This window comes from Xenopus laevis, chromosome 4L (assembly GCF_017654675.1).
Source record: "Xenopus laevis strain J_2021 chromosome 4L, Xenopus_laevis_v10.1, whole genome shotgun sequence".
In the NCBI taxonomy this organism is placed as follows: Eukaryota; Metazoa; Chordata; class Amphibia; order Anura; family Pipidae; genus Xenopus; species Xenopus laevis.
Genome location: NC_054377.1, coordinates 7,104,083 through 7,128,262, shown reverse-complemented (window position 1 = coordinate 7,128,262; position 24,180 = coordinate 7,104,083). Strand labels below are relative to the sequence as shown.

The window sequence follows — 24,180 nt, the reverse complement described above, 5'->3', positions numbered from 1 at the left end:
GCTGAATTCTACTTCATTGAGGGCAGGGTAGAAACCGGTCCAGATTTCAGGCCTTTGAAATCTCAAGGAACAAAGTTTGATGGGGCTAAGGCCAATGCAGAATTTGATGCCAGTCCTGTTCAAGGCGGCCCCCAACCCAACCATGAAAAGCGAGCAGCTCAGCACCCCTTAGTGCTCATTCAGGGTCCCCTTCTTCCCCAGGTCTGTGCTCTGCACCTAAGGAGCAGGGATCATTGTTGGTGGGCACAGTCCTTACCTGCCCTTTCCCCCCCCCCACATTATGAGAAAATTGGTGGCCAGGGCCCCTTAAACGTCCATGCCTTCCATAAGTCAGCAGCTCTCAGAAAGATGGGGGGCCTGGCTAATCAAGTAAGTGTGGTGTGGCCGGGCCCCCCTTACCCTCAGGGCCCCCTACAACTCTCCCCCCTGTCCCCCCCTGATAGCTGCCCTGCCCTGTACTAAGCACAATTCAGCAGGAACAGCCCCTAAGTTTGCTCATAGTCTGTACAGAGAGATCCCATAAAACTATGACAGCATAGGTATTCCCTGTACTAAGCACAATTCAGCAGGAACAGTCCCCTAAGTTTGCTCATAGTCTGTACAGAGAGATCCCATAAAACTATCATTTACAAATAGGAGCCATATAAATGAAGAGGAATAGCTGCAATGCACAAGGTTGGTTGGGGCTACAGTTAAAATGACACCCACATTACCCAGAATGCCTAGCCTTGTATTGGGTGCAAGAGAAGTGAAGCCTGCAACATGGGACTCTGACTTCATACATACATTCATACGTCACGCACAAGTGTGTTTGGGGGACATGTGTCTATGGGTACATGCAATAAATGTACATTTGGAGTCAAACAATACAAAAGGTAAGAGTAAGACCTACCACAGGCTTTTTCTTAGCTGTAACAGAAACAATAAATATTAGGGTGAGGAATCACTAGGGGATCAGGAAAAGTCATTTATTACAGTGGGACATTTATTAAAAACCAGTGCAATTGAGCAGCTGGACACCATTGTGCTGTATCATGTGTTAGAGTTCAGCAGCAACACCAACACCAGGCTCTAACACATTGTTAAAGGGTTTGTTCACCCTTAAATTAACATTTAGCTTGATGTAGAGAGTGAAATTCTGAGACAATCTGCATTTTTTTAATATTTGTGGTTTTAAGTTATTTAGCTTTTTATTCAGCAGCTCTTCAGTTTTCAATTTCAGCAATCTGGTTGCTAGGGCCCAATTTACCCTAGCAACCATGCATTGATTTGAATAAGAGACTGGAATATGAACAGGAGAGGGTCTGAATAGAAAGATGAGTGACAGAAAATAGCAATGACAATAAATGTGTAGCCTTGATTTTTTTTTACATGGGGTCAATGACCCCCATTTGAAAGCTGGAAAGGGCCAGGAGAAGATGGCAAATAATTCAAAAACTATAAAATGAAATATAAAATAATGAAGACCAATGTAAAATCTTCTTAGAATTGGCTATTCTATAACACTTAAAGTTAATTTAAAGGTAATCCACCCCTTTAATCCCTGCTGATAATTGCAAGTACATGTGCACCTACTGCAATAAAGTTAATGAAGTTCACCAGGACAAGGTGAGAACATATCATATATAAAACGTACCTGGGGAGTTGACAACGATTATCTCTTTGCTTTTGTCGTCTTCTTCAGATTTCTACAAACGGAGGGAGAAGAATGTTTGTCAAAACCCGGTTGGATTAGGGGTTTTGCCCAATTGCATTAGTTACAGTTGGATATTCACTGGCTAAGTGAAGTCAAGCTGCCCCAACCATATGTAGAACCTTGGCTGTTTGTATGCCCTGTTCCTATGATGCTTTCTTTTTAATGGTCAGCCATGGTCAATGTTCCCTCTAAGCTTTATCATTGTGTGCCACCCCCATCCCAAAAAACTCAGACTTCATAAGACTTCATTGTGCACCTGGTTTATAAGCGATTAGGGGGAACATTGGTCAAAAGTGAAGATCTAGTTCCTTTCATCATTGATCTCCGTGGGTCAAGGAACCTCAAGGAACAAAGTTTGATGGGACTCTAGGGTTTTCTGTCCAAAGGTCTCTCTCAGATATACATTACAGTCATGTTTAGGGTTCCCTGGGGTTGGGTGATGTTGGGGATGAAGATGATGACATCAGGGAGCAAGATGATGACCTTTAGGGGTGGGTGGTGATGTCAGGAGGCAGGGCTAAGACATTGCAGGCAGCGATTGGCTGGTTTCTATGTCATTGAGGGCAGGGTAGGAACCTGTCCAGATTTCAGGCCTTTGAAACTTCAAGAAACAAAGTTTGATGGGGCTCAGGCCAATGGAGAATTTGCTGTCAGTCCCGTTCTACTAGGAGGTGTATATACATAAATATATGGTGGATACTGCCATTTTACGTAGAGGAACACAAATTTTAGCCAAGGACAAAGCAATAAAATGCAGTCTACCCCAAAGACAAGGCTAGTATATATGGAAGAGACAAATAAAGACAAAAATGGGCCCTAGGCAAGGTAGTGATTTAAACTGCTCATCTTTCCAGGGCAGGGGTGTTCTTTTGTGCACCTTAGTACTCTTGAATGTGCCTCTATGGTTTTCTGCCCAAAGGTCTCTCTCAGGTCCACATTAAAGTCATGTTTAGGGTCCCCACCTTGTTCCTTGGGGTTGAGTGATGTTGGGGATGAAGATGATGACATCAGGGAGCCGGATGATGACCTTTAGGGGTAGGTGGTGATGTCAGGAGGCAGGGCTAAGACATTTCAGGCAGTGATTGGCTGAATTCTACTTCATTGAGGGCAGGGTAGAAACCTGTCTAGATTTCAAACCTTTGAACCCTCAAGGAACAAAAATTGATGGGGCTCTAGGGTTTTCTGTACAAATGTCTCTCTCAGATCCACATTACAGTCATGTTTAGGGTTGCCACCTTGTTCCCTGGGGTCGAGTGAAGTTGGGGACATAGACAATGACATCAGGAAGCGAGATGGGGCTCAGGCCAATGGAGAATTTGATGCCAGTCCTGTTCAAGGCAGCCCCCAACCCAACCATGGAAAGAGAGCAGCTCAGCACCCCTTAGTGCTCATTCAGGATCCCCTTCTTCCCCAGGTCTGTACACTGCACCTGAGGAGCAGGGATCATTGTTGGTGGGCGCAGTCCTTACCTGTCCTTACCTGTCCTTTCCTGTCCTTGCAGCCTGTAATTATTTATGGCGTTTATAGACTTGATCAACCGTAAGTGAGGTAGGGAAAACAGACATACCCTCCTACAATGCCCTGCTATTTAGGTCATGCCCCTGTCCAACTCTGCCCCGCTTTTGTGGTACCCCAACCACTTTATGGGACTTTCCCATCCATTGATAAAGCCAATATAGGTAATAGAGTATGAGATAGAATTGTAACTCTGAGACCTACCGTTTTATCTGCTGCAAAGACTGTAACAAAAGCAGGAAATATAAAAGTGAGATATAAAAATATTCCTTGACTTTGCATCTGAAGAAAAGAGCACAGAGAGGTAACACAAATTCTACATCAGAAATAATCATCATCATAAAAAAAAAACTGACTTTATATGGGGTTTATTGATGACTGTAACCAGAAAATACTCACAAACTGACGCCATTTATTAAAGGGATGGTTCACCTTTAAGGTAACTTCGGCTAATTATAAGCAACTTTTCAATTGTTATTCATTTTTCTCCTTTTGTATAGTTTTTGAATGATTTCCCTTCTTCTCCTGAGCTTTCTAATGGGGGTCACTGACCCCGCCTCAAAACAAATGCTCTGTAAGGCTACAAATGTATTGTTATTGCTACTCAGGCCTCTCCTATTCATAATCCATCTCTCAAATCAATGCAGGGTTGCTAGGGTAACTTGGCCCCTAACAACCAGATGGCTGACACTGAAAACTGGAGAGCTGCCGAATAAAAAAGCTAAATAACTCAAAAACCACAAATAATAAAAAATGAAAACCAATGGCAAATTGTCTCAGAATATCTCTCTCTACATCATACTAACAGTTACTTTAAAAGTGAACAACCCCTTTAAGGGTAGTTGCTTTCAAATATGGTCGGTGCAATGGCGCTCGGTCCACGTTTCATTACTGTAAAACATTTTCATTTTTTGGTGTTACTGTTCCTTTAAATAAAGGGACATGAGAACTAAATCTACAGACATAGTTCCCTCCGTCTGTATATTGTTGTTGGCTGGAATAGAATGGAACACACCTGCCACTGGTTTCTTGTCCTCTTTCTCCTTAGTTTCCTCGTCAGATTCCTGCTGGGGAAGGAATGAAGAATTGATTGGAGAGAAAGTAACTTCATGGGGGCTACAGGGGTGTGATGAGTCGTTTAAGGTTATTTTTATGGAGGTCGGAATTTGTGCTTTTTGCCCCTACCTTGTTTTTCTTGTCTCCTGTTAAAACACAAGAAAAGAGAGAGAGCGATAACATGGGTGATATAGTCACTGCTGCAGGGGTCACAATCTTAAAGCAGTGCAATTATTTCCTTTATGTAACCGGCTGCCCTATAGTGTGAGACTGAGGGATAATGGGCTCAAAGTGAATCCGTCACTAGAAGAATAAGATAAAATCCATTACTGCTTCCCTCGAAATACTGTCCCGGGTTGCTAATAGCCGCTTGCTGCTGCTGCTGCATGGTTCTGTGACTGCCCCACTGTCATTTAAACTGTCATTTAAAGTAACCGAATGGAGAGCAAACTGACAGTATCCAGCAAAGGGACTTTACAACGATTAAAGGGTAAGTATAACCTGTTGGGGTAGACAGAGAGGACATCAGCGGGGGCCCTTTTGGCAGGGGACAGTGCTTCCCCTGTTGCTCTTTATACAGTTTATCTCAGTATCACTTAACACTTTACTACCTGTTTATGGCAATCCTTGCACTTAACTATGAAAGCAGGTCTATTTTACAATATACATGATAAATACCTCCCAACACTTAAACATAAAAAAATTGCCCAATATCAGTCATGCCTCTGATTCACCTTGGTCATGCCCAGTCACATCCCTTATCCACCTGAGGCCCCTCCCCCTTCCTGGTAAGACCCACCCCTTTTGCCATCCCTAAATCCTGACCACTAGGAGGTGTGTGTGTATCTATATATGTATGATTGGGTGTCCTTGCTGCACTGATAGGGCCCCAGGAATGAGCCTAGGGTTCCTCATGTATAATCTGGGGTTGACCCATGGCATATAGGGAAGGAGCCTTGTTTGGCTTCCAGGAGAGAGTGGAGGTGCTGGGGACTCCTAGAGAAGGTTTTGAAGAACCTTGAAGGAGATAAGTGAGAAGCACTTGGTGGCCATTTCTTCCTGGGTTGGAATAGAGCAACGTTGCTGGGAGTTCAATAGCCCTCTTGGCAACATAGCTACGTAGCCGTTATGACCACAAAGCATTTTAAGTGATGTTTTTTTGTCTTCACTACTTCTCCAGCTGCAGCCTCCGAGCCTCTATTGTTGGAAGCCAGTGACACCTTGTGGCGAGTGCATCACCCGTGAAATAGATTTGCGCTCATGGAATAGAATTCAGTGGATTCCAAAAAGCAGCAAAGACCCCCCTGTGGGTCATGTTCTACTCTCTGCATTCTAAATGCATCCTAATGATATCCCACACCAAACATGATAGGAGAAATAGAATAGAGGAACGCCATCAGCAAATGGTGGAAGAAGGGCCCATAAGCTGGAGGTGGACCTCCAAGAGAAGCTCATGGTCTCCAGAATGCTCAAGAGCTCCAACCTGGCTGAACATGACACATTTTCATTGTATGCAGTAGGCAGCCATACTGAAAGCTATTGTAGATACCATCTCTGCTCAGTTCCTCACCTCTTTTGTCTGTGGGACCCTGTAGACCAAGCATGAGAAAGAAATTAAAAAAATTAAAAGCAGGAACAATTTGCTATTTTTCTTAATTTCATCCCAAAGAATGAATTGAAATCTTAAAATCCCATAGGAATGAATAGAAAGTGGGAGAGTTTTACTGTAATGATCTCTAATTTCATTCTTTGATAAATCCGCCCCAAAGCCTTCATATCACAAATTGAATCCACCCCCTAATTTGTATTTTCAAATTTGAGAAAGAAAGCATTTGAAGGGGTTATTCACCTTTAAATCAACATTTAGTATGATGTAGAGAGAGAGATATTCTGAGACAATTTGCATTTGGTGTATGTGTTTTTTGAGTTATTTAGCTTTTCATTCAGCAGCTCTTGCAGTTTCAGCAATTTGGTTGCTAGGGTACAAATTCCCCTAGCAACCATGCACTGATTTGAATAAGAGACTGGAATATAAATAGAGAGAGGCCGGAATACAAAGGTGAGTTATAAAAAGTAGCAATAACAATACATTTGTAGCCTTTGACATTTTTTTTAGATGGGGTCAGTGACCCCCCTTTTGAAAGCTGGAAAGGCATAAAATGTAAGACTAAATAATGAAGACCAATTGAAAAGCTGCTTAGCATTAGCCATTCTATAACATACTAAAAGTTAACTTTAATGTGAACCACCCCTTTAAAGTCACATGACTTCAAGGGTGCAAGAGAAACATTGGCAATAATAGTAATATCAGTATAAAATACAGTACCGCAAGAGGAGCAGGTGCTGCAGCTGCTATGGAAAGAACACACCAGAGATTAAAATTATACTTTATTTAAACTCAATAACAAACTTTCTCCCCCTCTCACCCGCTCATCATTGCCCGGAGGAGAGTTGGCTTCTGCTACATTTCTTCAAGAGTCGGAACAGCATTGCAGAAAGGGATAAACAGATGCTGCTTTCGAAGCAGTTCCATTTATTAATACATTTAAAACTTTAGGGGGATATCTATTGAGCTAGTTATAAAATCCTATTGGGTAAAGACTAGTTTGTTTTGACAAACTCTCCAAAGCAGCGACTTAGTTATTGGGTTTGTCTGAAACATATCTAAGGGCTCATTTATGGGAAATACTTGAGGGACCCTCTCTGTGTTGCCTCTTACCATTTGCAATGTTGGTCCCACTGCTGCCTCCGATATTGGACCCCTGAGGATTGAACAGGAAACAATTTATCTTATTTATCGGCATGTTTTTATTTTATTTCTATACGCAGGAGCTGCCATATTAGTATCTCTAATGATAACATATGAAATCTCATTCAGACACACAACTGTGTAATAGCAACTGTCAATGCACCCTGATAAATGCTTAAATGTCTGCTTGTATTTGGTGGAGTGTTTAGAAAAAAGCACCAATAGAAAAAGTCAGTATAATAATAATGATAAGTCAATAAAATATCCCTTAAAGATACAGTACCGAATTTCCAGAATTGGTTCCTGGGAAAAGAACACACCAGAAATAAAAATTACACTTTGTTGCAACACAGCTGCCAATAAAAGCTGATAACTCCCCCTCTTTATTCTGATCCACACCCCCCACACTGGGAACTTCTGGAGATTCCTTCTTTGTATTGATTCTCACCTGTTTCTGTGTTGGTGTTTTCTCTTCTGGGCACCTGAAGATTGAAAAGGGAAACATTACAGTTTTTAAAGTGGTGACAGCAATATACAGTATATAACAGTCCCAGTGTCCTAACTGATGTCAGAATTAATTTATAGTGACTCTTCATCATCTATAGGCTCCGAGGGAACATAGGCAATACAATTTCAAAGCCAGCTGGCGTGGAAGGGGTTAAAAAATAGACAAATGGGATTCCCCCACAAATTAAAAAAAAAACAGTACCGTGAATGATTCCATTCTGATAGCACCCTAACTGCATTGTGATTTTAAAGTCAAGTGGTTTTCGTAGATTTTACGTATTCTATGCAGTAGAAACACCCCTTATCCAGAAAAACCAAGGTGACAAGCACACATTACATATCTATTAATATAAATATTTTTGTACTGTACCGGAGCTTTTACAGGAGTTTCTTCACTCTCTGGGGGAGAGGAAATGACAAATTAAACTTTGTTCTGTACATGATAATAATAGTCTCTGGGAAGGGAGTGTGACTGTGAGATAGCAGGTATAGTAGGGAGAGTTGGTGTCTATAGTAACAGTGGATAATAGTCTCTAGGAAGGGAGTGTGACTGTGGGATAGCAGGTATAGTAGGGAGAGATGGTGTCTATAGTAACAGTGGATAATAGTCTCTGGGAAGGGAGTGTGACTGTGGGATAGCAGGTATAGTAGGGAGAGATGGTGCCTATAGTAACAGTGGATAATAGTCTCTGGGAAGGGAGTGTGACTGTGGGATAGCAGGTATAGTAGGGAGAGATGGTGCCTATAGTAACAGTGGGATAATAGTCTCTGGGAAGGGAGTGTGACTGTGGGATAGCAGGTATAGTAGGGAGAGATGGTGTCTATAGTAACAGTGGATAATAGTCTCTGGGAAGGGAGTGTGACTGTGGGATAGCAGGTACAGTAGGGAGAGATGGTGCCTATAGTAACAGTGGAACAATAGTCTCTGGGAAGGGAGTGTGACTGTGGGATAGCAGGTATAGTAGGGAGAGATGGTGCCTATAGTAACAGTGGATAATAGAAGGAGGTGTGGATACACTTGGGTGTGATGGTGCCACAATAGGAGACACTGCACATCTTCATCCTAATCAACAGCCTCCCATACTGGAAATTAGATTCCATCTCACCTTCTTCAGTTTCCACTGATGCCTAAAGAAATAAAGAGTGGAGATTCAAATCAACTAATTTTAATAACAAGGAACTGGCTAAAAAGGAGCAGCAAACATATCAAACTTTTATTCATTACTGACATTTCGGAGCCATTTGGTCCCCATACACTCCTCAACCTAAGGAACATGGTCTATAACCATAGTGCTGTCATCATCTGTCATCATCCCCCAATAGGGAAATGTTTCCATTTTCTTATTGACCCCCTTGATTATCCAAAAGGATACAGATGTTTGATTATATTCCATATTAAATTCAAATGCTTTAAGATAAACAGTGAGATCTTGTAAATCCTTGTGATCCCACCACACCATAAAGATGTCATCAACGTAACACTATCAACAGGTGGAACCACATCAAGACAACTAGGAGGAACTGGTGCAATTCTCCTCCATATAAGTTGACCTAAGATGGGGTGATGGGGCTACCTATGATGTTCCAGCTGTCAAGCAAAGACATGCCAATAAACAACCGAGATGAATTCCAGTGGAGCAAACCGCCAACTCAATGTAAAAAAAATAGCTAATATCTTTCAAAAATATCCAGAATATTATGTATCCCAGGTAACCAAGGTGCCATGGTGACAAACAAAGGAGTGAACTTCTACCAAACAGTAGACAAGACGTTGACTCATGAAATGAATCAAAGTCTTATTCCTTAGGCTCAAGATAAAGAGGGCGCATTCTAGGTTGGTGATTTGCAACTGGCGAGAAGTGCCCAAATCTCACTGTGGAGCCTATCACTTGTTTTAATGGATATCAAACCTTAATGTCATGTGACTTTCAAGCATTAACATTAGATGTGCAAAGGGTTTGGAACCGCATTATTATCTACGGGTATTAGCTACAAATTGTGATTGGAGTTCAGTACCGGTTTTGCAGCTGTTGCTTTAACCACTGGAAAAAGAAAGAGAAAACAAATCAGACACTTCCTAATCAGTAAAATGTGAAAGCAAATTGACAAAGAGCAAGAATCAGTATATAACCATCCTGGGAGTTATGGTTCCTCAACTTCTCAGGGTTGAATTTGCACTAGATCATCAAGAAGGGGCAAAGCTTCCCACACATGGCTATTGTGATACTAAGCTCTATAGTTAGTATAGGTATGGGTATATAGAATTTAATTAAAAGTAGGGAGGGGTGTGTGTATGGATGCTGGGTTTTCATTTGGAGGGGTTGAACTTGGATTTTTTTTTCAACCCAATTTAACTATGTAACATGGTTTAACCAGTCAACTAGGATATATCTCTCTACATAGATATGAACGTCAATGGGCCATTTAGTCTACCCAACCATCATGTCTTCCCTACCCTGTAGCATGTTGACCCCTAGAAACACAATTAACTCTCCAAGCCAAGTTTATGCATGCCTCGTTAATTACCATTACCATGGGATTTTAATGAGGCATGAGAAGGCCTAAATCAACATCAATTAATTTCCCTACAACAAACAGGATGGAGGCATTATACATGAAGCTTACACTGCATTTATTATGCCATGTGTTCTTGTGGCATGATACCTGGAACTGGCACTGTATTTATCTGCCATGTGTTCTGGGGTATTATATATGGAATTGGCCCTGTATTTATCCTGCCGTATGTTCTGGGGTATTATACATGGAATTGGCCCTGTATTTATCCTGCCGTATGTTCTGGGGTATTATACATGGAATTGGCACTGTATTTATCTGCTGTGTGTTCTGGGGTATTATACATGGAATTGGCACTGTATTTATCCTGCTGTGTGTTCTGGGGTATTATATATGGAATTGGCACTGTATTTATCTGCTGTGTGTTCTGGGGTATTATACATGGAATTGGCCCTGTATTTATCCTGCCGTATGTTCTGGGGTATTATACATGGAATTGGCACTGTATTTATCCTGCTGTGTGTTCTAGGGTATTATACATGGAATTGGCACTGTATTTATCCTGCCGTATGTTCTGGGGTATTATACATGGAATTGGCACTGTATTTATCCTGCTGTGTGTTCTAGGGTATTATACATGGAATTGGCACTGTATTTATCCCACCGTGTGTTCTAGGGTATTATACATGGAATTGGCACTGTATTTATCCTGCCGTATGTTCTGGGGTATTATACATGGAATTGGCACTGTATTTATCCTGCTGTGTGTTCTAGGGTATTATACATGGAATTGGCACTGTATTTATCCTGCCGTATGTTCTGGGGTATTATACATGGGATTGTTACTGTATTTATCTGCTGTGTGTTCTGGGGTATTATACATGGAATTGGCACTGTATTTATCCTGCTGTGTGTTCTGGGGTATTATACATGGAACTGGCACTGTATTTATCTGCTGTGTGTTCTGGGGTATTATACATGGAACTGGCACTGTATTTATCTGCTGTGTGTTCTGGGGTATTATATATAGAATTGGCACTGTATTTATCCTGCTGTGTGTTCTGGGGTATTATATATGGAATTGGCACTGTATTTATCCTGCTGTGTGTTCTGGGATATTATACATGGAATTGGCACTGTATTTATCTGCTGTGTGTTCTGGGGTATTATATATGGAATTGGCACTGTATTTATCCTGCTTTGTGGTCTGGGGTATTATATATGGAATTGGCACTGTATTTATCCTGCTGTGTGTTCTGGGGTATTATACATGGAATTGGCCCTGTATTTATCCTGCTGTGTGTTCTGGGGTATTATATATGGAATTGGCACTGTATTTATCCTGCTTTGTGTTCTGGGGTATTATATATGGAATTGGCACTGTATTTATCCTGCTTTGTGGTCTGGGGTATTATATATGGAATTGGCACTGTATTTATCCTGCTGTGTGTTCTGGGGTATTATACATGGAATTGGCACTGTATTTATCTGCTGTGTGTTCTGGGGTATTATATATGGAATTGGCACTGTATTTATCCTGCTGTTAGTTCTGGGGTATTATATATGGAATTGGCACTGTATTTATCCTTCTGTGTGTTCTGGGGTATTATACATGGACTTGGCACTGTATTTATCCTGCCATGCGTTCTAGGGTATTATACATGGAATTGGCACTGTATTTATCCTGCCGTTTGTTCTAGGATATTATACATGGAATTGGCACTGTATTTATCTTTCTGTGCATTCTGGGGTATTAAACATGGAATTTGCATGTATTTATCCTACCATGTATTATTGGGTTAGTATACATGTGACTGTATTTATCCTGCCATGTGTTCTTGGGGCATGATATCTGGAAATGGCACTGTATTTATTATACCTGGTGTTCTTGGATATTATACATGGAATTGGCTCTGAATTTATCCTGCTGTGTGTTCTGGGGTATTATACATGGAATTGGCTCTGTATTTATCCTTCTGTGTGTTTTGGGGTATAATCCATGGAAAATTACATTGTATTTAGTCTGCCTCATGCTCTGGGGATATTTAGAACTGCCATGCGTTCTAGGGTTCTAGATATGTACACTGCATTTCTACTATTTATGTTTTGAGGGCATTATGTATGGGATTATCTCTGTATTTATCCTTCCATTTGTTTTTGGGCGTGTGAAATTAGCACTGTATTTATCTTGTCATGTGCACTGGGGCATTGAAACTAAACTTGGGATAGTATGAAGGAATTAGTGTAGGATTTCTCACCCCAAACAAAAAAATATCCTCTCCCTATTAATTGAGGGCTCTAGGAATGACGGGACCATATGCAATAGTTACCCCCCCCCCCTGTCATTACTTGTTATCCAGAATGTTCGCGAACTAGGGTTTTCCGAATAACGGATCTTTCCGTAATTTGGAGCTTTATACCTTAAGTCTACTAGAAAATCATGTAAACATTAAATAAACCCAATAGTCTGGTTTTGCTTCCAATAAGGATTAATTATATCTTAAAAAGGAAATCATTTTTAAAAATTATTTGGATAAAAATGGATTCTTTCTGGATAATAAGTTTACAGATAATGGGTCCCATACCTGTATATTAAAATGAGCAGCTTACAAGGCTTAACTTCATTATAAGGATTCTCACCTTTCTTTTTCACCTTTTTTGGGGCAGTATCCTAAAAAATTGAAAAAGGCAAGGATATTTTCATGAAACGTGTATTTAACAAAAAGATATTCTGCTGCAATTTGGGGAAAACAATCAGAAAATAAAGCAACTTGTCAATACACTGCTTTTAATTGTGGTTGTCATCCCTTCGGCCCCAGAGCACCTCCGTGGCTAGACAGAAGGTCTCAAAGTCCCAGACAGTCTAAATAAAGACAATTCTGTACCTTTGGAGTATCTTCTGAAAGAAAAGAACAAATCACACTATTAGCAATCATGTGTGCTGCCTCATTAAAGCAATAACAATACTTTATTTGGAGAAGAACCAACCTGTAGTAGATGTTTGTTGGGTACATGGAAGAAAGACTCCGTACTTACCTGACCTCTACCCTACCCTGCTATGCCTGGCCCCACTATGCCTGGTCTCCTGCCCACCCAGGGTCCAATGGCAAGGTGAGGGTCTACGCTGGAGGTATGCCGCAGTGGGGGCTTCAGTGATGGAGACTGCTATTGGGGAATCCAAACACTAAGTTGACCCTGGCCCTGGAAAACTTTGTGGGCTATGGCAAATGGAGTCCATGTTACTCCAGAGAGCACTACTGACCTCAGATTGTACTTCAGTGTACTGTTCCTTTAAGACAGCCCTTTCCTAAATTAATAATTTTAGTTTTACTCTCACTTGCCTTGAGTTGTATGAATATTTTGTCATGGTAGAAACACAATGTTTATCACCCACGTCTTCATTGTTCTTCAGCCACAAACAAATAGTAGAGTTTAGAAAGTACAATATTTTTGTCTTTGAGGGACTTACCATCGTCTTCCAAGTTCTGAAAAAATATTGAGAAACAGTCATTAAATCATGACCTCAAAAACAATCTCAAATAGAAATCAGCGTATCAAATGAGAGGGCACCTTACCCTTGTGGGTGCACCATAGGCCACATCCAGGGCAAGTGTGCAGCAAAGGCAAAAAATGAGAGTCCACTTCATTTCCATTCTAAGGGAAAGGGAGCAGAAGCACAGAGAGAAGACAAAGAACCCCGGTGGAACAGTGAGGTAGTCACATGAACTGAAGCTTTAAATAGTCCTGTGCTGGATCCAGGATGCCTGCTGTCATAAGGTTAGAGGAGGAGCTCTTGGAGGATGTTCTGTTCTTACAGTTTGGTGCCAGATCTATCATTCCATTACAATATTGTATGAGTTATTTAGCCATAGTTCTCCTCTTGTCTTCTGTCTTTTAGAAAGTGCTTCCTATTGTATCTTCAACATTCATCAGGTTTCTTGAAGTAAGAGATGGAAGTCTGACACTAGAAGGTAAAGTCCAGTTTTACCAACGATATAAGCACCAACGGTGACTCCATCTCCTCCTCCATAATGTCCTCAGCTGAAGGATTTGTCAAACCCAGAGTTGTCAAACTAGAAGGCTGCTAACAGGTGGTCCCTCTAGGTTGACAAGGTCTCCATAGACTTCTTTAAATTATATAATTGTTCTTATTATTTTACTTTAATTTAGACACCCAATTTCCATTGGACAATTGGCCTGTTCATCTAACTTATTGTATGGATGGACAATACGGGGACTCCATCTCCTCCTCCAAAATGTCCTCAACTGAAGGAATTGACTTGTCAAACCCAGAGTTGTCAAACTCGAAGGCTGCTACCAGGTGAGGACCTCCAGGTTGACAAGGTCTCCATAGACTTCTTTAATTTATATAATCGTTCTTATTATTTTACTATAATATGGCCACCCAACTTCCATTGGACAATAGGCCTGCTGATCTAACTTATTGTATGGATGGACAATGCTGTGATTTCTGAATACCTGAGAAGTCTTATTGCTTGATTCTGCTCAGCCATGCTCCATAGATAACTCCAATACAGGACCACTGAGGTTCACTAGAGGTGGTGTTTTCATTGAAACCTATAGGAATTTCATGCCAGAGACATTTTTAAATGCAGTTAAGCAGAAGCTTGGGACCACATTGAATACAATGAGATGGTTTACCACCTCAAAACTACATGGAAGCCTAAGAGAAATCTGGAATTTAATTAGGAAATACATTTTTTCTTATCTTATGAAACCTAACTGAGAATTTACCATAGTTGTATGTATAACTTTATTTGTAAAGCACTGTTAAGGAGCAGCAGCGCTGTACAGTGCATAAAAGTACAATATATATAAAAGTATACGTGGGGGAGACAAATCACATAATAAATATATACAGAATCATAGGACAAAGAGCTTAAAGGGATCCTGTCATCTTAAAACATGTTTTTTTTCAAAACGCATCAGTTAATAGTGCTGCTCCAGCAGAATTCTGCACTGAAATCCATTTCTCAAAAGAGCAAACAGATTTTTTTATATTCAATTTTGAAATCTGACATGGGGCTAGACATTTTGTCAATTTCCCAGCTGCCCCTGGTCATGTGACTTGTGCCTGCACTTTAGGAGAGAAATGCTTTCTGGCAGGCTGCTGTATTTCCTTCTCAATGTAACTGAATGTGTCTCAGTGGGACATGGGTTTTTACTATTGAGTGTTGTTCTTAGATCTACCAGGCAGCTGTTATCTTGTGTTAGGGAGCTGTTATCTGGTTACCTTCCCATTGTTCTTTTATTTGGCTGCTGGGGGGGGAGGGAGGGGGTGATATCACTCCAACTTGCAGTACAGCAGTAAAGAGTGATTGAAGTTTATCAGAGCACAAGTCACATGACTTGGGGCAGCTGGGAAACTGACAATATGTCCAGCCCCATGTCAGATTTCAAAATTGAATATAAAAAAATCTGTTTGCTCTTTTGAGAAATGGATTTCAGTGCAGAATTCTGCTGGAGCAGCACTATTAACTGATTCATTTTGAAAAATATTTTTTTCCCATGACAATATCCCTTTAAGTGCTATGTGGTAAGAGACATAGTGGGAAGGAGGTCCCTGCCCCATAGTGATCTCTTGGACCCAGTGGTGCCCTGGCTTGGGTTTGTTCTCTATACCATAGTCCTAAAGGTGTAGACTGGGGTTCCCCAACCTTTTTACCCATGAGCCACATTCACATGCAAAAAGAGTTGGGGAGCACCACAAGCATAAAAATATCCCTGGGTAGCACAAAATAAGTGCTCTGTTTGACCATTTGGTAGCCCCTATGTGAACTGGCAGCCTACAGGAGACTCTGTTTGGCAGTGCACCTGTTTTTACACAACCAAAACTTGCCTCCAAACCAGGAATTCAAAAATAAGCTCCTGCTTTGAGGCCACTGGGAGCAACATCCAAGGGGTTGGAGAGCAACATGTTACTCCTGAGCCACTGGTTGGGGATCACTGGTGTATCACTTGCCCAGTTTTCCTTAAAATGACCTATGGACATTGACAGCAGCAACCCCAACATATGGCCAATAGGGGTTCTATAGCTACGGCAAAAAAGTCAATCACGGAATACAATATGGTAGCTCAAATATACAAATAAATACAGAGCCACATAGAATATCATAGATAAATGTGTCTTGGGTGCCCCATACCCTACATTAAAGCCCTTAACTTGTTACAAGTCCAGTGCCTGAATAGGCTGATAAACCTTCACTAAATCACAGGTCAGTTTGACTCTTTCCCTAAATCACTTCTACAAAGACAAAGCTCCAAAGACACATTGTTCTCTTGTAGACAGATGCATTGTGTTCCACCAGCTCCCTGTTGTGTCATGTTAACCTCAAATAAAACGTCAGCTTCTCTTAACAATAACTTCTCCCGACTTGTCTCATTCTCGCCATCACATGAGCAGGTGAGCTACGGAGAGCTTATAGCGAGCGAATGGCGCAGGAGATGACAGCCATAATCACTCCCTTGTCTTCTTTATCGCAGTGGTTGCAATTCATGTAAAAGCTCCTATGGAACAATAAAGCAGCCAGGCCAATATTACATTTAATTTTCTTTGCATAAAAATCGGGATCATTCACCGCATATTCATGAACTTGCAGCCAACCGAGAAAGCAACGTTATAATTGGGCATTGGTGATGACCCTTGCAAATAAGCTCATTGTAAATGTCTGGTGTTAGCATTAGAGCCCAGTATGCTCATTATATGTTTGTATTCACCCCCCCGCACTTTTATTATAAGACTTCAAGCTTAACGCATCATTACCCAGCATTCTCATTATAAGCAAATATACACTCATTAAACGGCGATATAGGCATAGGCAAGCGATCGTCATTATAAAATCAGCATGATCTCTTTACATAGACCTGTATAGATCAAAGCTTCCAGACTGTTGTTTGAATTAAGTATCTCTTATTTTAGGGCAGATGGGGAAGAGACAAATAGGCAGCTCCCCTCCCACCCCCATCGTCGGACTGGGGGGGTCTAGGCCTCCACACCCCACTGGGGTTTACTGTACCCCTAGAATTGGACTGGGTCGCCGGGAGACCGGGAAAAACCCTGGTGGGCCCTTCCTACCTAGGCCCCCTATGTGCTCCAATCCTGGGCTTTCGCACACCTCCCCCCATGCCACCTCAATCGAGGGGCAGGGCAACCACAAGTAGAGGTTTGTGGCACACTGGAAGGTGCGAGGGGAGGGGTAGGCTCGTGGCAAGTTTAGCAACTGTGGTGGGGGGCCCTGAGGTGACAGTAGGGTTGGCTCTTTTGTGCGGCTCATGATCTGGGCAGGGGGTGGGGCAAGAGGTCACCGGTAGTGATGGGCACACAAATTTCGTGAATTTTCCAAGAGATTTGCGAAACTCGCAAAAAATTTGGGAAACAGCCATTTTGACGCCTGCAACAATTGAAGTCAATGGGCGTCCGTTTATCGTTGCAGGCGTCAAAATTAGCGTCGGCGTCGGAACCGTCGCCAGCATCGAAAAAACTTTGACGCCGGCAACGGTTTAGTCGGTGGCGAAACGGGCAAATTCACTGCAATTTCGCACCTGCCCAATCACTAGTCACCAGCACGGGTCAGTGGTATTGCTGGCGGGGCGTGCTGCATCACATGGGCGGGGCTATGATGTGGTGATCAGCAGTTGGCCGATCGCCATGTCAATCAGGGGAGATCCTGCCCGGTTTTCCTTTTTTGGAAAACCTGGCAGATTATCTTGACCTGGGCAGCCTTTCTGAAAATCAGGGTCAGGGTTACCCTAGGTGAGCCCTGGACACCCCAATCTTGACACTGTGTTCCCTGCCCCCCATGTGTACCTTGTATTTTCCCTTCTGACCGCGATCGAGGGGAAGGTCAGGGGGAAATGCTCAGGGTTTTAGGCGAGGAGTAGGTGGGCCCAGGTTCATCCCCTATCTCCTGCCAGCATGCACAAGTTAGGGGGCAGAAGGAAGCTCAGCCCAGATTGGGGCCCCTGTACATTGGGCTGTGTTTCCAGCATCAACTCCAGGGGCCCAATTTCTGTTAAAGTGGTGGTTCACCTTAAAGGGGACATGTCACCCTAAAAAATAATTCCAAATCCTGTTTTATGACGTTAGTCAAGGAAAATTAACTTCACTTACACTATATCCATGATTTCAATCCTCTTCATTTTAGTCTTGTAAATCATAATCACATCAAGCAGGTGGCAGCCATTTTATGGACACTGTTATTAAGGCAAGCTAAAATCTTGCCAAAACCTTGTATAGACTTTCATGTGTGGGTGACAGGTCCCCTTTAAAGTCAAATTTTAGTATGATATAGAATGGTCCATTCTTGGCACATTTTCAATTGGCCTTTTTTTTTATTTGTAATAGGTTTTTTTAAATGATTTCCTTTCCTCGTCTGACTCTTTCCAGCTTGCAAACGGGGGTCACTGACCCCATCTAAAAAAACAAAACAAAACAAATGCTCTGTAAGGCTACAAATGTATTGTTATTGCTTTTTATGACTCCTCTTTCTATTCAGGCCTCCCTATTTATATTCCAGTCTCTAATTCAAATCGATTTATGGTTGCTTGGGGAATTTGGACCCTAGCAACCAGATGGCTGAAACTGCAAACTGGAGAGCTGCTGAATAAAAAGCTAAATAACTCAAAGACCACAAATAATAAAAAATGAAAACCAATTGCAAATGGTCTCAGAATATCCCTCTCTACATCATATTAACAGTTGACTCAAAGGTGATGAACCCCTTTAAATGAGTATTAATGAACCCCCTTATAAACGAATAGTGATGGCCGAATTTCTCAGGCAAATTTCACCCGCAAAACTCGAGTTTTGATGCCCGCGTCGATTCATGTCAATTTGACGCCTGCGTTAAAGTCAGCGGGCGTCCGAATAGTGTTGACGCGCAACGGTTTTGACGCGAGCAACTTGTCCAAAGTTTTTTGACGCCATAGAATTTTCCCAGGAGTTTCACAAATTTATACGAAACGTGGAAATTTTCTGTCAATTAACGAATGGCGAATTTATTCGCAATCACTATAAATGCTTATATATTGTGCAATTTTTGCTTCCATGTCAGTGGGAGCTGCTTTGTTGTTTGCTGCGGAGGAGGAAGACAGATAAAGCTGAGACCTGTAGTTTAACACAATTTAGGGACAGAACAGAGAAGCGACAGCGTTTTGATCCCCATGAACGTCTGAAGCACTAAAAACAGACGTTATCTCCATTGGCAGCGCGGTGGATGTTGTTGCTTAGTTACATCTTGTTCACTTAAAAAACACACAAAACAGCAGGTTTTTAATGTCTGGGAACATGATATTTTTAGATAGCTGGATCTCATCATCTGTTACATTCTTTATGGAAGTCGCATTATTTTGCCAACTGTTCCTTTGCATCTTTCTCATTAATAAATTCGTTTAAAGGCGCACACACACGCGTGTTTTTTCCGGGGTGCAAAGGAACGGCATTAATTTCTCCAGCGGAACGGGTTAATAAAGTTTGGGAGAGGATTCAGGACTGGAACACGGCACAACTTGCACATCCGGGTTCTTGTTTGTTCCGTTGCAGGTGAGATGTCCGTTCAATATTTATAGCTCTGCCGATTGGGATGAGGACAGAGGACACAATATAATATGTCGTCATATAGGAGCTCAATGGGGCAAATTTACTAAGCGCCGAACGCTAGCGTCGATTCACTAGCGTTGGGCATTTTCGTTACTTCGCAAATTCACTAACGAACGCTGGCGTAGATTCGCTAGTGTTACTTCGCACCCTTACGCCTGGCGAATTTTCGCTACGGACGTAACCACGCAAATTCACTAACTTGCGCAGTGTACTGAACGCTACCTTTTACGCTAGACTTCCTTCGCCACCTCAGACCAGGCGAAGCGCAATAGAGTAGATAGGGATTGCTTCAAAAATAGTCAAAATTTTTTCTAAGTCCCAAAAAACGCTGACGTGTTTTCTACATTATGGGTGATAGGCTGAAAAAGATCGAAAAAAATTTTGGGGCTCCCCTCCTTCCCCCCTACATTTCCTGACTCATGGTAACTTACCTAGACAGTGGGCACATGTGTAGGGCAAAATAAAATTTTTATTTGATGTTTTGAAGGTTTTCTAGGCATTTGTAGTGCTGATACGTATTCCTCCATTGAAATTTGAATTTCACGCCGTATGCAAATCAACCATCGCTAGCGAAACTTCGCTTCGCTTGGCGAATCAACGCTAGCGCAACTTCGCAAACTTACGCTACCCCTGTGCGCAACTTCGGATTTTAGTGAATTTGCAGAGCGCTGGCGAAACTACGCCTGGCGAAGTGCCCCAATGTGTCTATTGCGTTTTTCTTAATCTCAAAGAGGATGTAAAAGATGTTGCTGGACTACAAACCCCAACATACTACTATATATAATGACGGGTTAAAGGGGCAATAAAGGCAAAAATACAGGTATGGGACCTGTTATCCAGAATGCTCTGGGATTTTCCAGATAATGGATCTTTCCATACTTTCGATCTTGATTTTCCACTAGAAAAACGGTTAAACATTACATAAACCCAATAGCCTAGTTCTGCTTCCTATATGGATCAATTAAATCTTAGGGGTAAAGCAGTGAAAATTCGCCAGTGACGGCTTCGCAGCTGCCGCAACACTTCGCCAGGCGAAAGTTCGCTAAGACAACGCTAATTTACTGAAATGTATTTGCGTCCAGGCGCATCGAATGCTGGCGAATTTTCGCTAGCGTTACCTCGACTTCAAATCGAAGACGCGTTAGTGTTTAATTATGCCTAGCACAACTTTGTTAGAGGTCTTCGCTCAGGCTAATTTGCATACGGAGTTCCATGACCTGTATAAAAACACTCGGCCTTCGGCCTCGTACTTTTATATGGTCATGAAACTCCTCGGTAACTTATAATATCCTTATATTTTACAAGAGGGGGTACTTTATTCACTATATATGCATCACTCAATGCTTCTCGTTAGGGTTACAGTGACCCGGCTGCTCCACCCATCCATAGCCGCACACACTGTGTTTGCCCGGGACAATAAAGCCATTTAGGAGACATGCCCCACTGCTTCTCATCGGCACACACTGCGGTGCTCAGATATATTCAGAGAGAGAGAGAGAAACCAAGGTACAGGTATGGGACCTGTTATCCAGAATGCCCCGGATCTAGGGTTTTCCAGATAACAGATCTTTCTGTAACTTGGCTGTTCACCTTTAAATGAACATTCAGTATGATGCAGAGAGGGATATTCAGAGACAATTTGCAATTGGTTTTCATTTTTTATAGGGCTGCACCGAATCCACTATTTTGGATTTGCATACCTCCCAACATTTTGGAAGTAAAAAGAGGGACAAAAAAAAACTTTTTTCCCGCACGTAGCGCAGCAATTTTTTGACCACACCCCTTTCTGTGGCCACACCCCCTAATTACCATGTTTGTTTTACAAAATTTGGCAGGTTATGAAAGTTTGAAAATATTTCTCCTTATCTAAACTGTCTCAAAATTGTTACAAAGTATCTTATTTGCACCTGTTAGCTGTTCTGGGCTCTCTGCTAAAAGCCAATTAAGGGCTCTTACACATGAGCGTTTTTACCTGCGCTCCCCTGCGTTCCGTTTTTCGGCGTTCAGCCGCAGGGGAGTTCAGGAATAGACGCATTTAATTATTTCAAATGGGGCTGTACTCACACAGGCGCATGTAGGTGCTGAACGCAGGAAAAATGCAGCATGTTGCGTCTCAACCTGCGTTCGGCACCTACATGCGCCTGTGTGAGTACAGCCCCATTTGAAATAATTAAATGCGTCTATTCCTGCGCTCCCCTGCGGCTGAACGCCGAAAAACGGAACGCAGGGGAGCGCAGGTAAAAACGCTCATGTGTAAGAGCCCTAAGTGAGAAACTTTGTTTCTTTTTCTGGCTGTTCAGTGCAGAGAAAAGAGGGACTTTCCAGTACAAATGAGGGACTGCGGGTTGAGCTGTCAAAAGAGGGACTGTCCCTCCGAAAAAGGGACAGTTGGGAGGTATGGATTCGGCCGAACCCCCGAATCCTTCATGAAAGATTCGGCCGAATACTGAACCAAATCCTTATTTGCATATGCAAATTAGGGGTGGAAAGGGGAAAACATTTTTACTTCCTTGTTTTGTGACAAAAAGTCACGCAATTTCCCTTCCCGCGCCTAATTTGCATATGCAAATGCGGTCAGGCATAAGGATTCGGCCGAATCCGAATCCTACTGAAAAAGGCCGAATCCTAAACCGAATCCTGGATTCGGTGCATCCCTAATTTTTTATTATTTGTGTTTTTTGAGTTATTTAGCTTTTTATTCCGCAGCTCTCCAGTTTGCATTTTCAGCAGTCTGGTTGCTAGGGTCCAAATTACCCCAGCAACCATGCCCTGATATGAATATGAATAGGAGAGGCCTGAATAGAAAGATGAGTAATAAAAAGTAGCAATAACAATACATTTGTAGCATTTGTTTTTTTTAGATGGGGTCAGTGACCCCCATTTGAAAGCTGGAAAGAGTCTGAAGACGAAGGCAAATGTTTCAAAAATGATAAAAAATGAAGACCAATGAAAAAGTTGCTTAGTATTCGTCATTCTATAACATACTAACAGTTAACTTAAAGGTGAACCACCCCTTTGAGTCTACTAGAAAATCACGTAAACATTAAATAAACCCAATAGGCTGGTTTTGCTTCCAATAAGGATTTATTATATATCATTTACAAAAAAAAAAATTTGGATTATTTGGATAAAATGGGAGACGGCCTTTCTGTAGTTCGGAGCTTTCTGGATAATGGGTTTCCGGATAACTGATCCCATACCTGTATTTCTATACTTTGTGGGTATTTGATTGTGGCTGCCTCTTACGGCGATCAACATAAATATGGGTCATCCACACTGGCACAGAAAAGGTTAATGGGCTATGATGTTACACTGTACTTCCAGTTTCTCGTGTATTTGCAGAAAGCCATTTTTGTTTGTACTTATTTCCTGAGTCTCTGCCCCCGGCCAGTCATTAATTACTGCAGCTCAGAAATATTTACCATAAATATAGGTCATATCTCCAGTCCATGTGGGGGCGGGGCTGTCCCATGCCCTTCTATCAGCCAATGAGTTCCTCGGATTTCAATTGCCATCGTGTGCCAGTCAGAGTTAGAGAGAGGCCATTCTCTCCCAGTGGTGGAAGAGTTAAAGAGGTAGTTCAGCTTTAAGTAAATTTTAGTTTGTTATAGAAGTCAAACGAATTCATTTGGCCTTCGGTTTTGCTTCTATTTCCAGCTTTCAAATGGGGTCGCTGACCCCATCTAAAAATAAAAATCCTCTGTAAGGCCTCAAATGTATTGTTGTTGCTACTTTTTATTACTGATCTTTCTATTCAGGCCTCTCCTATTCCTATTCCAGTCTCTTATTCAAATCAGTGAATGGTTGCTAGGGGAATCTGGACCCGAGCAACCAGATGGCTGAAATTGCAAACTGGAGAGCTGCTGAATAAAAAGCGAAATAAGTCAAAAACCACAAATAATAAAAAATGAAAACCAATTGCAAATTGTCTCAGAATATTGTTCTCTACGTCATACTAACAGTTAATTTAACAGTGAACCATTGTAGGTTACGTCATGCCCCCCTGCCGGCAGCTCATGATTTCCTTGGGTTCACTGCCCATTGGGTGCAAGTTTCCCTTCCAAATCAGCAGCGCAGGAGTTAAGTCAGCCATAGGCAAGTAGGGAACATTTCAGCACTGAATGGGTTAGCAGGGTCAGATAATAATACAGGGAATGCCCATGGAAAGGGGCCACACAATAACCTGCCGGCACTGAAAGGGTTAATAGGGTGATGTTGCTGTAAAAAGTGCCTGGGGGCAAATGGCCCTAAAAAGAGCAGCTCTGGACACTTCCTTCTCCCGGCTGGCAGTGCAAGGGTTAATAACTCTGGTGGTCCCTGGCAGTGCAAGGGTTAACAACGCCATGTCCCCCTGGTAGTGTAAGGGTTAATAAAGATGCGTTTCCCTGGCAGTGAAAGGGTTAATAATTCCAAGTTTTCCCCGGCAGTACAAGGGCTAATAATTCCGGCTCTCCCCAGGCAGTGCAATGGTTAATAACGCTACACTTCCCCAGCAGCGCAAGGGTTAATAACGCCAGGGCCCCC

At 42.0% G+C, this 24,180-nt stretch overlaps 1 protein-coding gene across 1 annotated transcript in view; it reads right to left on the bottom strand.

Annotated features, from left to right (window-relative positions):
- The window catches only part of fosp1a.L (Frog oviduct specific protein-1A L homeolog), a gene marked incomplete in the record, with an annotated part of 41,549 nt that extends 27,802 nt beyond the window's left edge, over nt 1–13,747 (bottom strand). Inside the window, 16 exon segments of the mRNA NM_001085828.1 lie at nt 893–909; nt 1,637–1,688; nt 3,416–3,436; nt 4,397–4,413; nt 5,838–5,856; nt 6,594–6,619; nt 6,987–7,029; nt 7,300–7,319; nt 7,465–7,498; nt 7,894–7,922; nt 8,630–8,651; nt 9,540–9,565; nt 12,678–12,708; nt 12,923–12,936; nt 13,507–13,522; nt 13,613–13,747. Coding sequence (NP_001079297.1) covers nt 893–909; nt 1,637–1,688; nt 3,416–3,436; nt 4,397–4,413; nt 5,838–5,856; nt 6,594–6,619; nt 6,987–7,029; nt 7,300–7,319; nt 7,465–7,498; nt 7,894–7,922; nt 8,630–8,651; nt 9,540–9,565; nt 12,678–12,708; nt 12,923–12,936; nt 13,507–13,522; nt 13,613–13,690 — 465 coding nt within the window.
- Nucleotides 13,748–24,180: the final 10,433 nt, after the last annotated feature.